The following is a 17353-nucleotide window of genomic DNA, read 5'->3' on the forward strand; positions in this document are numbered from 1 at the left end:
GAAACTCCACCGCGGCCGTGCGAGCCTGGGACAGGCGTGCGGAGGGATGCTGCCTGGCGTCCCCCGCAGCTGGTGAGCGGCCCGGCTGCCCAGCCGCCGCCGGTCCCCCTCAGCCGCCTGGGAGGGCGCGGGGCAGCGCACGTGCGTGAGCAGCGAGGCCGCAGAGCGACCGTGCGGTGACCTGACCAGGGGCGAGGGCGCACGCCCAGCCCAGCCTCCGGCGCACCTGGCCTGGACCTTGCGCTTCTAGGGACCTGCGCGGGAGTGTGGGGCTCTCCGTCCTCTCCCCCAAGTCGTTCTCGGGCTGGTCGGCCCCTTCTCCTCCCCTGCAGCCTGGGCAGTTGGGGGCGCCCCAGTGGACCATGAGAGATAAGGACTGAGGTCCAGGAAGGGGAAGCGAGCCCCCCGAGAGGTGGCGGGGGCTGTTCACGCCAAGGGCCACAGCGGCCGCGCTCGGGCCTCGCTCCGCTGCTCCACGCCTCGCGGGGTCCCCGGGGCCAGCCCGGCCGGGCGGGGATGCCGGGGCTGGGGCGGAGGGCGCAGTGGCTGTGCTGGTGGTGGGGGCTGCTGTGTAGCTGCTGCGGGCCCCCGCCGCTGCGTCCGCCCCTGCCAGCCGCCGCCGCTGGCGGGGGGGCGCTACTGGGGGACGGCGGGAGCCCGGGCCACGCGGAGCAGCCGCCGCCGTCCTCCTCCTCCGGCTTCCTCTACCGCCGGCTCAAGACGCACGAGAAGCGGGAGATGCAGAAGGAGATCCTCTCCGTGTTGGGGCTCCCGCACCGGCCCCGGCCCTTGCACGGCCTCCAACAGCCGCAGCCCCCTGCGCTCCCGCACCAGCAGCCTCGCGGGGAGCCCCCTCCCGGGCGGCTAAAGTCCGCACCCCTCTTCATGCTGGATCTGTACAACGCCCTGTCCAACGACGACGACGTGGACCCGCCGGTGGACGACGACAGGAGGCAGTCCGGGCCCCGTGGAGGGGCCAGCGCGCCCCAGATTCGGCAGCCGCCCCCCGGAGCCGCGAACCCCCTCAACCGCAAAAGCCTTCTTGCCCCCGGGTCCGGCAGCAGCGGAGCGTCCCCACTGACCAGCGCTCAGGACAGCGCCTTCCTAAACGACGCGGACATGGTCATGAGCTTTGTGAACCTGGGTAAGAATTTGGGGTAGCGTAACGACCAGAACATTACCCCCTTTCCAGTTTCCCGGGTCAGGTACGGTGCCGGGTGAGAGGGTGGAGCCCTTGGAGCGCGAGTCCTGGCTGGCGAGGCGGGGACTCGTGGACAGGCGGGCTGCGCTCCCACCACCTGCGCGGCCGTGGGCAGCACGTGCGGGACTCGGTGCCGCGGGCCCTGCTGCGAGCTGCGGCAGCGGAGGCGGCGGACCCGCGGAGACCTCAGGGTCCGAAATGCAGCGCCCCGCAGGCGCGTGTTTGCGCGCGCCCCGCGCGCGTTCCGCGCTTTCCTCGAGTGCCCCACTCCGGACGAGTTAACTCGACTGTGGCAGAAAAGTCCGCCTTGAGTGTAGCCAGCTGGGAAGGAGAAGGCTCCACCACACTCTTTCTCCTCCTAATTGTTTTCTTTTGCACCCTTAACGCGCTGAATGTCAGTTTTCCCACCGGGACTTTTAGGGAATCCGACAGTAGCTGAGGAATTTGGAAACTTGACGGGACTGTGTTAAGTGGTACCCACGTAACTGGGGGAGAAGGGTTGCAGAGGAAGGTGCCTAAAGGACCGCGGAAGGCGCGCTAGTCCCGGCCTGGCGGGGCTCGCGCGGGGTTGGGGCTGGAACCCGAACCCAACTGGAGGAACCAATCCGGCACTCGCGCTCACATGCCTTTTGCTAGTTTCCCCAAAGGCTGAACTTCTGATCAATGCAGCCCAAGCTCTATGGGCAGAGAAAGGGTGCGGGTTAGGGGCCGGGGTTGGGCGCTGAGCTGGTCTGAACCAGTTGCTAGGCAACAGAATGGAAATTCAAGGGCGGCTAAATCGGGCTCCGCCACAAATGTTCTGTGGCAAACCCGGACGCAGTCACATAGCCTCCCCCCCCCCCCACCCCGCCCCGAGTTTTCTCATCTGTAAATGAGAACAGTGTGAGGAAGGCCTTTTTTTTGTTGTGGTGGTGGTGTCATCAATGCCTCTGATTAGTTCTACTCTTCATTCATAAACTGACTCAGCGTACACAAAGGGATGTTGGGGACGTGTTCTTGGCGGGGAGCAATCGGGGTGAAGTAGCCACGCCCGGAGCGCGTGCAACGGCGTTGTGGGGTGCGTCTCCGCAGACTAACTTACCCGTGGGACGCGTGGCTCTGCCCAGGCCCTAAAGTGGGTTGGCGGACACTTGCCAAAGTAGCACGCTTGTCGCCGAGCCCCGTCAAAGACCTCCGTCCGTCCTTTCAGGACGCTACTTACTTGAATGACTCCCATGTAAAACATTTTGGCGCGTTCTTTACAAGTATATCTATGGGAGGATTCCTAACTCCGCTGAGTTTTGGGGGAAGAAAGGAGGAGTGGGGCGAAGGGGGGCGGATGTGGAGTAGAACGATTGGCATCCAAGTGGCGCAGAAATCCTCCTGGGAAATTCATGAAACCGAATCTCACAGGGAGTGGAGGCTCAAGGCCTGCCAATCTTGCTACTAGCAGTGCCAGGGGTTCTGATTGGACAAGAATTTTCACAATTTATTGGAACCAAATCCAACGTTGAGCTACTTCCAGGAAGCATTCTAAGGAAATTCTCCTGCCAGTCAATAAAGTTGGGGGAGGAAGGTGCAGAGGACCAGCGCTATTCCTTATTCTGACATCTCTGCTGCTTCTGGCTTAGTAAATTCCACCTCTTGCCCTCTTCCTCACCACCCCCACCCAAGTTCCCTGACAGCCTTGGGGAAATGTTTTATTACCTCTTGGGGATAGTTTCACTTAGGGGGTAGTTTCACCTCTGGCTCCTTCACAGAGAATCACGTTAAAGTCTCTGGGAAAACAGTTCCTGGGGCTTGGACCAAGATTCTCCACCTTGGCTGCCCACTAGCATCACAGCAGGACACTTAAAGGACTAAGGGACGCTGGGACTTCTCCCCAGAGTAGTTAAGTCAGAATCTTTGAGAGTGGTCTCTCACTCCTTTTTTTTAAGCCTTAGGTTTTTCTAATGTACCACCAAAGGTTAAGATGCACTGGCACAGGGCATCCTGATGTCTGAAGAAAATAAAAAAATCATCCTGGTAAGAGATTAAGAGATTAAGATTTGTCGTGGCTCCCAACATTGTGCACATTAGAATCACCTGGGGCTTGTAAAAATCTGGATGTACCCGTATCAATTAAATCTGAATGTGTAAGGTGGAAGCCAGGTATCAGTATCTTTAAAGATCCCCAGGTGAGTCCAGTGTTTGAGAACCACTGCCTTAGATGGTATTTGAAATTGTCGGAGTTGATTTGAGGCAAGTTTGTAAAGTACGGTGGCATTTGCTGTGTTTAATGACCTCCAAATTCTCATTCCTTACTTTTCTGACCTTTCCTGGTCTGCAGGTACACACTGCTTCTGAGTCACACTGCTTGAAGCTGGTTGTCAACTAACCCTGCTAAAGTGATGGTTTAACATAGTATCTCCCTAGGGATATTTTCTCTTTTCATAAAGGATTGTTAAAGATCAACAAACCAACCAACCAACCAACAAACACCACCGAACCATTTCAAGAGAATTCAACAATACTAGTCTTAATGTCAGGCCTGGGACAACCTGAGGAGGAACTGAAAGAGATTCCTGATTAGGAAATTGTGCCTCAAGCCCCTCCTATCAAACCACTGGACTTTCTGACTACAGGTTATAGCTATTAATCTGTAGGTCCAGTCCTGGATTTCATGTGGGTACTTTGGAGGAGAAAACCTTTTCCAGATAAGTAGAATCAAGTCACAAAGCCATGCCACCTGCCAGTCAAATAATTCTCTTAATCCATTTAGCAGTAGGGAAGGAGGATTTCATAATAAGGCTAAAATGGCTCTGAGCAGGACAGTTCATTTGAAGAAAGTAATTGCTTAGCAATGTGGATTCTCTAAATAAGGATGCTGGGAGAATTCCACAGATTTCCTAATCCATGTGAATGGCATGTTAGCTGTTGCATTACATGGCTCAACTATTAAAGAACCTACGGAAAGATACATGTAGTATTGTGTTATAAAATACTCTTACATCCACTGAGTTAGATTAAGTTATAAGCAAAGTATAAGGGAAAGTGTTACATAGTTGTAAACATCATTTTTCCTTGGGACTGGGGAATAATTTACTCATGAAATACATTTAGAAACCCTGAGCCTTGTCAGCCAGAGTGGCTATCAGGAAGTATGAATCAACAGGATAAATTTCTCTCGCATATCCCAAATGCTGGTCATTGGACCAGCTCACTGTTGTTTTTGCTGACTGTTTTAAACTCCCTCTGGGTGAATAGGCTGGGGGTGTGTTACCTCCTAAGTGCTAACTGGCTGGTGTGCAGAGTGCCCCAGGGAAGTTGCTGTACTTATGAACCTGCATTCAATCAGGGCCACAGATGCCATTTTCTATTTGTTTTCTAACGCTAAAAATGTCTTGGCAGCCTAATAAGCAAGCCTGCCAATTTGGTGACCTTGGAGAAGTATCCCGAAATATCCTTCAGGTCTTAGCTTAAAATTCACCTTCTTAGAGAAACCTTCTCTAACCACTCGACGGAAATCAGCGCTTGCCCCCACCCCCACCCACTTTACCATCACACCACCCTGTTTATTTCCTTACTTGCACTTATCACAAGGAGTATATTTTTTTTCTTTGTCAATGTGCTTACTCATTTATTTGTCACCCCTCTGGGATATCAACCTCAAAAGGCAACCAGGCTTATCTACTATTGTAACCTGAGTCCCTAGCATAATTCTGAGCACACAGAAGGTGCTTCATAAAAATTGAATTAATGAAATTATAGACATATCCCTCATTTAAAATTTATATTTCACTAATTTGGTGATCTTTTAGACATGGTATACCTGTAAGTAAAAAAGTGAGGATATTTAGGACACGGAGGTATCGTGGTATTTGATGTATATAATAATGCTTTGTTATCAAACCTCTTTTGTATTAATTACCCATATGTATATTAATTTGTAATATGCATCACATTTGAGACAAGTTCAAAAGTTTCTTTAAATCTCTGCATTTCAGACTTCATTTAAATATTTTGAATTAATGATGTGTTGATCTCCAGGTGCTAGAATAAAAATGAAATAAACTCAAATTATGCTTAGAAAAGGGAATCAGTATGTATTAGTACAAGAAATAAGAAACTTGTACTAAAAATATTGGCAATCTTATGACAAAATTACTCTTGGGAATCATAAATTAGAAGGAAAATGGAATTATTTTCTACTTGTATTTGTAACCAGGTACACTGTACTTTTTCTCATAAACACAGGATCAGCTATACTATTTTGCATTTAAGCTGACGGTACTTGTGTAGATTTTTGTTAGCAGAAAATAAATCCATCCTGGCAAGCTACTCACAGCAAAAATAGTTTGGAGAGTGGTTCAAAGAAGCAATAGATTTTCTCCTAAAGAGATTCAAAATAGTAAATGTGAAATTCAGTGGTATTTCAACAAAAAGTTGTACAAAGTGTTCTTAAACTCAGATCAAAGGGCAAGCAGATATCATTGTTTAGACCTCAGATGGTGTTTCCTCTGGTTGTCCTTCTAAGAATGGGTATAAATCCTTTTTTAAATATGCTGAATCATGCTTAGTTCCTCTACTTAAGCGCTTACCCTCTGATTAGCATGGAGGAAGGATTCCCAGTGATATAACAAACTGAGTAAGTGAAAAAAAAAAACCTCAATGTTCAGCACTTTTTTTCAGCATGAAATAATTATGTTTCATCACCGTGTCTTCACAGCTACTTTAAATATTGGCTTTCAAATTAATATTTTACTTGAATATGGGGGGAGTGGGTAGGTGGGTGAATACTGGATATCAAAGGTAGCACAGCAAACTCTTAAAGATAACAGCTCTGTTATCTTTGCCTCCCCCTCCTCTGTTTAAGAGCTGAGTTAGAAAAGGAAATTGAAGAGGGTAAAATTTCTTGGATAATTAACCAGCTTTCTGTAACTTTTTCACAAGTCAATCCCACTCTCTGCTTCCCATCCTGTTTTTAATGTGTATTTTTTCTTAATATAAAGGCATTACTGTTTTCTTTTAATTTTTCTATTTTGTTTCTTATTGTGTTCCCTCCACCCCATCCTCTTGTCTGAATTTTAGTCACCTTACCTTTGCCGCTTCCAGCAGTGGGAAGGAAAGTAGGCAATATTTTAAATCAGATAATTGTGTTTCTGATTAGAAGTTTCCATCAGTATCAGAGTAAAAGGAGTAGAAGTCAATGTAAAAACTCACTAAGATAGAAACAGTTTGCAGAGTTCCCATGCATATAAACAGCTACCGTGTTTCCCCGAAAATAAGACCTAGCCGGACCATCAGCAATAATGCATCTTTTGGAGCAAAAATTAATATAAGACCCGGTCTTATTTTACTATAATGTAAGACTGGATCTAATAACATAACATAACATAACATAACATAACACAACAGAACATAACATAACACGTACTATAATACCGGGTCTTATATTAATTTTTGCTCCAAAAGATGCATTAGAGCTAATTGTCCGGTTAGGTCTTATTTTCGGGGAAACTCGGTATTACACATTAACTCTTTATCTCACTCTCCCTGAGACCATTCATTGTTCAACCCAGCCACGAGCTGGGCAACATGGGACTAGTATGGGGGACAGCTAGCGTCTTTTGTGTTCCCCACAAAGATCTAGTGCTTTCTGTTGTTCTTCTTTCTCTGTTTTCATCATGACAGCAAAGTTGCTTTTATTCAAACATATTTCTCCTCTCATAATCCCCTCCCCTCTTCAACACCCTGGCTCCCATCTCTCTACTTTTGCTCTCTGGAAACTTGTGAGCCAGAAAATGCCCCCATTCTCAATATATGGAAGTGATGACAATTGCGTCAAGGAACAGGAAAACTATTCTTGGTTTAATGCAAGTTAGAGTTACAAAAGAACCAGGGCCATCAACCTCTGAAGTTTTTGATAATGCCAGAAATTCTCAGAACCTCAAAGTTATACCTGCTAGTCTTCCAGCACAAGCATTAGACATAAATTACATTGTAGTTCACTGAAGTTGGTTGGATTGTTTGGTTCAGTTACTAATGTATTGAAAATATTCTTCTCCACATTTTTCCCCCACTGTAAATATATAGTATTTCAGCTCCTATATGGATAAAGTAGACTGTGGAGCTGGCTACGCTCACAGCTACCTTCCATAACATTGTTTTCCAGGGGAAACATGCCCAGCACAGGCAACCCATTTTTACATAGGGTGTTCTTATCATCAATAGAAAGTTGGGGGTTATTGGTGAAGTTTGTGTTATCCATAGATCATAGAATTTAGAGCTTTAAAGATTCTTACATATATAGTCTCATGTTTGCAGTTAAATGTGTTAGATTTATTCAGGATCATTTCCCCTTCACTGTTGTTGCGTCTTAAGGCTGAGGGACCACCACCAGAACCACAGAGATCCTAAAGCACAGGGGAATAGGGCTCTCGGGTTGCCGGTCAGGCCTGAGTGGATAATTAAGGGGAAGTTACAAAAGCAAGCAAGAGCACAGCCTCCGGCAAGAGGTGGGTTTGCCTAAATCTGGAATTCTTTGTTTTCTCTTAGTGGACAGCATTCTCTCCTAGAACTCTGCTTTTAGAAAAGAAAAAGCTATGCACATCTATAAATATCCACTTGTTTAGTATGTGGAAGGACTGTTGACCCCAAAGAATTGTTTTCTGCTCTGAAAGTGAGTTGAAAACCACGTTGCTCTGAGCCACATTGTTTCTCTGATGCCTGCAGGCACCGATCCTCTTCCTGCCCTTCCCATGTCTATTATTAAAGAGATTGGGTCCATAATAGAGATGATATCTAAATTACATCAGGTAATTCCTTGATAGGTCCCTATGGTCTTGTTATCTCTAACTCAGTCCCAGAGGACTGGGTCGAAGACTCGCCTTCAAATATTTTTGCATAATGAGGTTCTGGCTTTCAGTGGGAGAGCCTTCCTGACTTCCAGGTTCCTAGGCATACGCCCTTGATGACGAATCCTGCTGCATTGGTTGGGATTGTCCTAGGCTTGAAACATCCTTGCTCCACGGTGCTGATTTTCTGTTGGGATTGTTTTCTCATCAGAGAGCGCCCTTGGGGGGAGGAGTGCAGTAGAAGCTTCCCGGCGCGCAGCAAACAGCGCCCCGGCTGGAGCCCCGGTGGGGCCTCGCCACGCTGAACTTGGACATCAGCCGGCCTCCTAATTAGGACTCTCCTGCCACTTAGCCTTTTCACCTTGTCCAGAATGTGACTTCCACCTTACACATCTGCGTTTGTGGATCGTTGTTCCTGTGTTTATAGTCTTGTTGGCTTCCTGTACATGCACATGGGCTGGCAAAAAGCTCTGGTTGGTGTATCAGCAGGGCAGAGCGTGGACTAGCCACACGCTTGGTGTGAGCTGCTTCTTGTGCTGATCAGGCCGTTTTTTTAATTGGCCTGGCTTGATCTCTGAGAGCAGTTATTTTCTCTCCCCTCTTTTACATCTATGAATTACATTTAAGAATTCTAAAGACAGAGCCTTGTAAACTGGAAAATTAAGCACTAACAGGTTCGCTTGACTGTTTTTTTCCAGATTTGATTTGAACATCCATATCACAATAAGTTTACAACAGAGAAACTGGACTTTTTTTTTTTTTAACAGACTTTATTTTTTTAGAGAAGTTTTAGGTCTACAGCGAAATTGAATGGAAGGTACAGAGATTTCCCAGATACTCCCGGTCTTACCCATGCACCGCCTCCCCCACCGTCAACATCCTTGAGCTGACTGGTACATTTGTTCCTATCGATGAACCTACTTTAATACATCCTTATCACCCCCAATCCATAGTTCACGTTGCCATTTGCTCTTGGTGTGTGACATTCTATAGGTTTGGACAAATGTATAATGACATGTTCCCAACATTACAGTATACAGAGTAGTTTCACTATCCTCAAAATCCTCTGTGGAAAAGCTGTATATTTAACCAGAAAACCAAATCACTAAAAATCTTAAAAATCAAAATATACAATTTGGGAGACTAGAAATAAAATGCCTTTGTCGAGTTAATCTTTTGTTTCTGGTGTTTTCCCACAATGGTGCATAAATAAGTAATTTTGATTGACTGTGTGGGCCTCAATTTCTACCTGTGTGTTGACACCAAGTCCATTAGAAATTTTTCTCTCTCTGTTTCTCTCGCTCCCTCTCACTCCCTCTGTCCCTCTTGTCTAGGAGTTTAAAAATCTTTTTTCTTCCACATGCTTTCAGTGAGGTGTCTGTCACCATAGTACCTAGACAATCCCTCAGGCAGAGATATGAGCTATTAAATTTCTTCCTGCCTTGTGCCCTGTTTGATCCATGCTCGGCAGGATTTGGGGGAGTAAAAGAAAGAAGCCTGAAGAATGAACAAGAATTATAGGAATTCTGTGCTTGTAAATTATTGAAATTTGGGGGGTTGTTAGGGGAGGGCTTAAATAGTTTTCCTTACTTTATGGAAATGTATATTAAAACTTAGTGTGACTTTGGATTGAGAAACTTATAAAAATATCTTTTACTGGCCCTAGAGGCAGGATCAGGGCACTTTCAAAGGTTTCGTTAGGAGAGACTGTTTAGAGGAGATTAAAACTAAATTAATAGAGACTCCATAAATCCAATGGTCTTTGTAAGTGATATGTAGATTAAGCTCATTTGCTTTGAACTGTTTTCTATGAGAAAAGGCTACACAGATTAATGGTAAATAGATGAGAAAATACTATAACATAAATTAGCAACATACGAGATCTGATAATTAAGTTCAAAAACTTGTTGCAACAATGTTGCTAACATTTTTTGATATCAGAGGGATTATTCATTATGAATTTGTACCAACTGGACAAACAGTTAACCAAGTGTACTATTTGGAAGTGCTGAAAAGGCTGCGTGAAAAAGTTAGACAACCTGAACTGTTTGCCAACAATTCATGGCTCTTGCATCACGACAATGCACCAGCTCACACAGCACTGTCTGTAAAGGAATTTTTAGCCAGTAAACAAATAACTGTATTGGAACACCCTCCCTACTCACCTGATCTGGTCCCCAATGAGTTCTTTCTTTACTGGAAGATAAAGGAACTATTGAAAGGATGATATTTTGATGACATTCAGGACATCAAAGGTAATACCATGACAGCTCTGATGGCCATCCCAGGAAAAGAGTTCCAAAATTGCTTTGAAGGGTGGACTAGGTGCTGGTGTCAGTGCATAGCTTCCCAAGGGGAGTACTTCAAAGATGACTGTAGTGATATTCAGCAATGAGGTACGTAACACTTTTTCTAGGATGAGTTTGTGAACTTAATTGTCAGTCCTCGTAACTCTAAGAGTGCTGTTACACAAATAGCAATTCATTTGAGATGTTTTGGGAACTTGTGAGCACTTCTTTACACATATTGTGCAGGTGAGACATTTCGTGAGTTCTCCCCAGTTCTCCTCACGTCAACTATCCATTTTCTCTCTGAATTCTAGTTAAATCACCCACTTCTTATCCTCGCTCTTCCCACCCCTACCCCCAGAGATGAAACCTCTCAAAAAGAGGGAAGAGCTTGGGGCCATGGTGGTATCAGTGGGCTTGAGAACTTCAGCTTTGTTCCGTAACATATGACTTAGTATGTGCTGTGTTTAGCTACCTCTCTGCTAGGATAGATGTTTACCTGAGCCAGAAATTAAATGATGCCAAAGGCTAGTGCTAAGACTTCTGGTGAATAATACTGAAGAGGACACAGGTGCCTTCAGCTGAAGATATTTGGAGTGTTGTGTTTCTCCCAGGGGGCCATGGCACAGGCCTTTGCATTTTTATAGGGGTCTATTGAGAGCAAAATCCTTTAACACCAGCTTTGGGAACGAGTCCCACAAATCTGGCACCTTGGCTATTTCATCTCCTTAACTGAGGTTGTTTGACCCTATTGTTGCACACGCATACATTGTAGTCCCCAGTGGAGGTTAGTTTCCTTCTTTCTGTCTTGCTTTTCCCTCCTTTCTTCTCTTTTTTCCCCCTCCCATTAATGAATTTGGCAACTCCATTGCATTTATGTCACTTATGTCTGTTCTTTTCCCGCAGCGTTGGTGACTTCAGTTACCCTTAATCTAGCAGAGTGGACTGGACTCACCTCCATGGACCCCAGTCGTTTCTTTCCTCAAAATGACTCATTGCCCACTCACTACCGTGGGTACGTAACTGGTGCTAGGAAGTGCTTAAGGCCTGTTCCATACAGAGTTGAGGAAAGAGCCCTTGACTAAGATTCAGGAAGCTTGAATCTACCTTCTAGTCTTAGTATTATCCCTTTTTATAATATCTTGCTCAAGCCACTTAACCAAATGTCTCTTCTTTTCTTGTGTAAAATGTGAGTATTGGGCTAAGTGAGCATTTTCCAAATAGTGTTTCATGAAACACTACTTTTCCAATATGTTCTGTAAAAGAACATCATAGAAGCACTTTATGACATATTCCTCTGTTTGAGATATACAAGTCTATTAGCACACGAAAGCCCTGACAAGCCCAGTGGTGCAGAAGTCTGTTATGTAGTTTTTTGAACTTCCTTTTGCCCAGTAACCCCTTTTTTCTGAAACAGCTTTGTGTCAGACCCGGACCTCTCTGCCCCCAGATCCACTCCCGACCCTTCCCCTGGTCTTCTGTGTAGGGTAGGGGCGGGACCCTAGCAGCTAGAAATGCAGACCCCAGCTCTCTCTGGAAGGGCCGCCTTCTTGCATCTTCTGGCCCCAGGTTCTCCCCTCCTTCCTGGGGCTGGAATTGCTAGTCTGTGTGTTGTCTCACCGTGACCGGCTTGGCTGCTTAGCTCTCCCTCTGCTCTGCCACCAGCTAGCTCCCTGCATTAAATTCCTTCTGCTGTGAACACTTGCAGGGGTTCTGTTTCTCTGTGGGACCCCGATTGTTACGGCCTCTTAATTTCCTGAAACAAAGTAGGGAAACCCCAGACTGGATGGTACTCAGAAATCAATTCTAAGAGTGTTCCCTGTTGTGTATGTCTGAGTGATTATTATTATTATTATTATTTTTTTTTTTATTAATTTTATTGGGGTGACAATTGTTAGTAAATTTACATAGATTTCAGGTGTACAATTCTGTATTATATCGTCTATAAATCCCATTGTGTGTTCACCACCCAGAGTCAGTTCTCCTTCCATCACCATATATTTGATCCCCTTTACCCTCATCACCCACCCCCCGAGTGATTATTATTTTTAAACAGCTTCTTTTTAAAGGTATAATTGACATACAATAAGCTGTTCATTTAAAGTGTGCAATAAGATAAACACTGATAGATATGTGTACCTGTGAAACCATCACCACAGTCAAGTTAGTGAACATATCCAGAGCTATTCTTTTAAACAGTTGCCTAAGTCAGGGAATGAAATAATCAGTCCTAACACACAGGAGCTGCAGTGAGAATTCCCATCTTTCACTGATGCCGTTGCTCTTTGTGCTTTTATAGGCTTTGAACAACCTTAAGTATATGCTGAAGATGTTTGTGAATGGTTTTCTTGGATCAGAGAACTGTGGGTTCAAGCTGGCTCTTAGCAGTCATAACTGGACTGTGTCCTATATCTTACTTCCCATATTTATTTTAAGAAATAATAATGGGCAGATAGCTTTTCTAATTTTGGGATCAAGGATCTAGAGCACTTTGGGGTTGTTAGAGATCCTACTGGCATCTTGCTTCTAAATACTCCAGTTTAAAAGATTTGATCCTCCTGGAAAAATCAGAGATGCTTCTCGTGTTTCTGTTTTAAATCCTGGCAATTTAGGTAGGACATAAATTCAAGAAATTTATTAAAGTAGACTCCAACATATCCTCAACTTTCCCTCCTATGCTTATCCTTCTCCAAATGTTCTGTAAGCTTAAATAGAAATTGCATTTTTTTTGGCAAGGAAACATGAGTATTGTATATCTGTCTGTATGGCCCTTTGCCTTAAAGAATGACTGATGTCACGTATTCTGTTATCAGCAAGGCAAAAGCTGAGATTTTTATAGTTGTAAATTTACATTAACCATTAGTAGCTAGTAAGATAGGGGAGAATTTGGAGAAAATTATTATTTAGCATAGTGTTAAAATTCTGAATAACACCTAATCACGTAATATACCAGTTTTATGAAATTATTTACCTCCCCCCCCCCCCCCCCGCATTCAGGGAAGCTGCTTTTTCTTTCCCACCCACTTTCTCCTCTCCCCTTGCAGTCTGATTTCTGTCCCCATCACACTGCTGAAATTTTTCTATGAGAGGTAACTCATGACTCAGTCTGGAGTCTTCATCCTTCTTTCTGCGAGCCTTTATCACGTTGACACCCTCTTTTCCCATGCTGTACAGTCCTTCTAAGAAATTCTCTCCTTGGCTTCTGTAATGCTGCTTGTTTACTTTTAGTTCTTTTTCTATCCCACAGACTGCTGCTGTGTTTTGGGACATTTCCTGAAGGAAGCAAAAGGTTTGGAAGGGTTGCCATGTGGCACTAGACCTGCCTGTGGGGCTGAGATAGCTGTGGTTTGGGGTGGAGGGAGCACTTCCAGCCTCAGGAGTGAGGAGATAATATGCAGCCATAGGGCATGATGACGGGCAGGTGCCACGCTTTCAGGTGAACCACTGTGGAGGCTGAGCGGCCTGGTAGGAGAGAGAACCACGGTGATGGGGAACCCAGCAGCTGGTGTGTTCAAAAGGCCACATGTCAGCTACACAGAGGTCTGCGTTCTGAACACCTCCTCCTGTGTTTGCCCTCTCTTGTACTAAACCACGTATTCTAAGTGTGTCCTGCGCCAGAATCTTATGTTGAGTGCAGTGCTTCCAAACTGGCTTGAACCACTTATGCAAGAACCACTTTGGTGTTTTTTTTTTAATTTTAATTTCTGTGGACCTATGCTTTTGTAAAATTCACTAAAAATGAATTACTAGAAAAGTGAAATGGGGAAAATCCAAAATGCACATGAAATCAAGCCTCAATTTTAATTATTCTAATCCACTGATATAAAATGGTGAGTGAAACTGCTGTCAGACGTTGTAGGTGGTCTCCGTTTCTGTACTTACCTCCCTTCAGGCCGGTCACAAAGAGTTTGTGGGATCAGCAGAGACCTGGCCTATTTACTCACATGCAGCTTAGTGGACCCTCCCGGACTCGGGATCTGGTGTGAGGATGTACGTTTTAACAAACTCACGTGGACATGAGAGTGGTGACTAACGTCTGGGAACCAACTATGTCGTTACTCAGGCTCAGCCTCTGCCCTCACTCCCTACATCCAATCAATTTCCAGACTTACTGTTTCTGCTTCTACACTGTCTCACTCCCATCTGCCAGTCTTTTCTCTCCACTTTCTCCCCAAGTTCCCTAGATGAGGGCTTTGAGATCTTGGGCTTGACTTCTCTGCTGGTCTCCAATGCCAGTCTATGCTTGCATCCACCCCAGCTCAGTTTTTCTGTAGCACAGATGTGATCTGTTATCCCTCCCCTGTCACCTTCACTGAATCCTTACGGTCTACTGAATACAGCCATCTGACTTCCACTCCCTTTCAATTTCAGCTCCTCCACTCATCTCTGCATACGTATCATTCAGCCAACTAACTCTGCTCCATGATTTCCTTCTTCTAGCTTTTCCCCATGATGTCTCCCATTTACATGGTACCATTGCCCACTTCCATAGTCTCAGTTCTATTTGTTCTTTAAACCCCAGCTCAAGTGCCGTCTCATTAAGGAAGCCTTTCTGAAATTTGGGACTTTCCCTAGTGCTGAACCCCACAGAGTAGCCTTCTAATTTCAGATGTATGTTAGCAGACAAGCTCGGTGTGGCTTAGAGGAAAGAGTTGGGAGCCTTGAGTTCCACTCAGTTGGCTCTGCCACCGAACGCCTGTGTGGAATTGGGCAAATCAACACTAACTTCTCTTGATTCTTTATCATATAATGCTTTATTTATGTTGATGCTTCCTTTCCCCACCAAGTGCATAGCATGGTAATACTACTTAGCTGATGCTCAGTTTCTCTAAAATAAGATAAAATAAAATTGGTGTGTGCTGTCTTTCTTTCGTTCATCACTAATAACATTAAACATTTCAATGAGAGAATTATAAACTGTGAAACTGTGCAGATAGGAGAAATGCTTACTAATTTCCATTCGCAGCAGTAGTTATAAAAAGATGTTGCCTTCTTCTTTCAGGGTTCATGTTCTGTGACTCTCTAGATGGTTTAGAAAAAAGGCCTTGGGAAGAAGAAATATTATTTTCCCTCTACCTGATGTCACAACTTTAAGAAATATTACTAGGAGTCAGAAAGAAGTGCCATTGAGTCTAAATTTAAATGTCCTGGTCATGCCTAGCAAGCTCTCATGCGAGGAGGTACGATTCCTCCTGCAGGTACCGTCTCAAAATACTTATCTTGTCAGCTTCTACTTCAGGCCGGCTGGCTTGGCTTACATGGTGAAGGTGTTAGACATTCTGTTTATATAAGGGCTGAGGGGGTGACATAATGTCTATTGAAGCAAAGTCACTTAGTTCCCCACTAGGCAACAGGGAGCATTTAAAAACCGAAAACAGATCAAAGCCATGGGAAGGGTTGAGATACCCCTACCCAGCAGCAGAGCGGTCTGGCCATGGAGGGGGTGGTCTCTTGGTTAGTTGCCCGGAACAGACGTGCATTATTGCCTCACCGTATTTCCAGACCATTGGTGAAATGAATCAGGCAGAATTAAACTCTGAACAGCCAATCCAGAGTGCTTAAGTAGGCACAAGTGTGTCCAAATGGGTTGGAAAAAATGTCAACTGAGAGTAAGCACATACAAGATGTGATGTTTCTCTTTTTATAGACTGTTATAAAAAGTTGTTTAAAATTAAACAACTCTTCAGTACTTAAATTATGTATAATGAGACAGGTAGGTCCTGGAACAGAGAGCTTTTCTCAGCCTCGTATCCCACTTAAATTTTGCTCTCTACCAGAGTATGCAAGACATAAACACTTTCATTTCCAGGATATAAGCCTTAGCATGCAGGGAAGGGAGAGACATAGAGTTGATACAGGCCACAGAAGTAGCAAATATAGTTCTCTCTCACATTTTATTTGATGAATTTCAAGGCTGTAGCCAAGGGAAATATGAAAATTTTTATATTTTCATATTTGTAAATCCCATCAAGTGATAATTTTTTCTATTTTATACTTTTTAAATATATGTAGATACAGATGAAGGTATATTACAGTATACACTCCCTTTATGACCCAAACCCCAAATAAGTAATTTATTGTTATTTCTTTCAGCTTTATTCAGGTGTAATTGACAAATAGAAATTGTATATATTTAATATGTACATCATTACGATTTGATGTATTGTGAAATATCCACATTCAAGCTAATTACTGTATCCATCACCTCACATAGTTATTTTCTTCCTTCCTTCCTTCCTTCCTTCCTTCCTTCCTTCCTTCCTTCCTTCCTTCCTTCTTTCCTTCCTTCCTTCCTTCTTTTTTCTTTTTCCTTTCTTTTCTGTGTGGAGGACACTGAAGATCTACCCTGTTAGTAAATTTCAAGTATACAATACAGTATTGTTAATTATATTTACATTGCTGTGTATTATATCTCCAGAACTCATTCATCTTGCAGACTGAAACCTTGTACCCTTTGACCAACGTTTTCCCATTTCTCCCTTCCCCACTCCGCAGCCCTTGCAACCACCGTTCTACTTGTTGCTTCTTCGAATTTGACTACTTTAGATTCTATGTATAAGTGACATCATACAGTATTTGTCTTTCTATGTCTAACTTATCTCATTTAGCATAACGCCCTTCTGTTTCATCATGTTGTTGTAAATGGCAGGATTTCCTTCTTTGTTAAGACTGAATAATAATAATATTCCATTGTGTGTGTGTGTACACACACACACTACATTTTCTTTATCCATTCATCCATCAATGGTAAACACTTAGGTTATTTCCACGTTTTGGGTAATTTACTCTTTTGTTTTTATTTTTTTGGCTACATTTATGAACAAGTAATAGTGTATACTGTTGCATTATTCAGGACTCATAAGGTTAAGGTGTCTTGACTATTATAATATCTATCCTTTCCTTGGTATTATTTTATTTCCATTTGGCTGGATCTTGTTAGAATCACGATTTATCTTGTGTCTGTAGGATGGCATCTAACCATTGCCCTTCTACTCCCCTCTCAGTGTTGGATGACACTCTTTTCTGAAGCAAATGGCTCATCCTTTGTT

General features: G+C 44.2%; 1 protein-coding gene and 1 pseudogene across 2 annotated transcripts in view; one reads left to right on the plus strand and one right to left on the minus strand.

Moving 5' to 3' along the window:
* The first annotated feature begins 368 nt into the window (after positions 1-368).
* The window catches only part of BMP6 (bone morphogenetic protein 6), a 150559-nt gene continuing 133574 nt past the window's right edge, over positions 369-17353 (plus strand). Inside the window, exon 1 of the mRNA XM_081056152.1 lies at positions 369-1144. Within this exon, the coding sequence (XP_080912278.1) occupies positions 517-1144 (628 nt within the window). The 5' untranslated portion in view covers positions 369-516. The remainder of the gene's footprint in view (positions 1145-17353) is intronic.
* The window catches only part of LOC308500903 (EP300-interacting inhibitor of differentiation 1-like), a 48555-nt pseudogene continuing 32403 nt past the window's right edge, over positions 1202-17353 (minus strand). Inside the window, exons 2-3 of the transcript in view lie at positions 13325-13577; positions 1202-1386 (exon numbers count right to left, since the gene is read on the minus strand). The product of the transcript in view is annotated as an EP300-interacting inhibitor of differentiation 1-like (transcript). The remainder of the gene's footprint in view (positions 1387-13324; positions 13578-17353) is intronic.

Source organism: Rhinolophus hipposideros (genome assembly GCF_964194185.1).
Source record: "Rhinolophus hipposideros genome assembly, chromosome: 8".
In the NCBI taxonomy this organism is placed as follows: Eukaryota; Metazoa; Chordata; class Mammalia; order Chiroptera; family Rhinolophidae; genus Rhinolophus; species Rhinolophus hipposideros.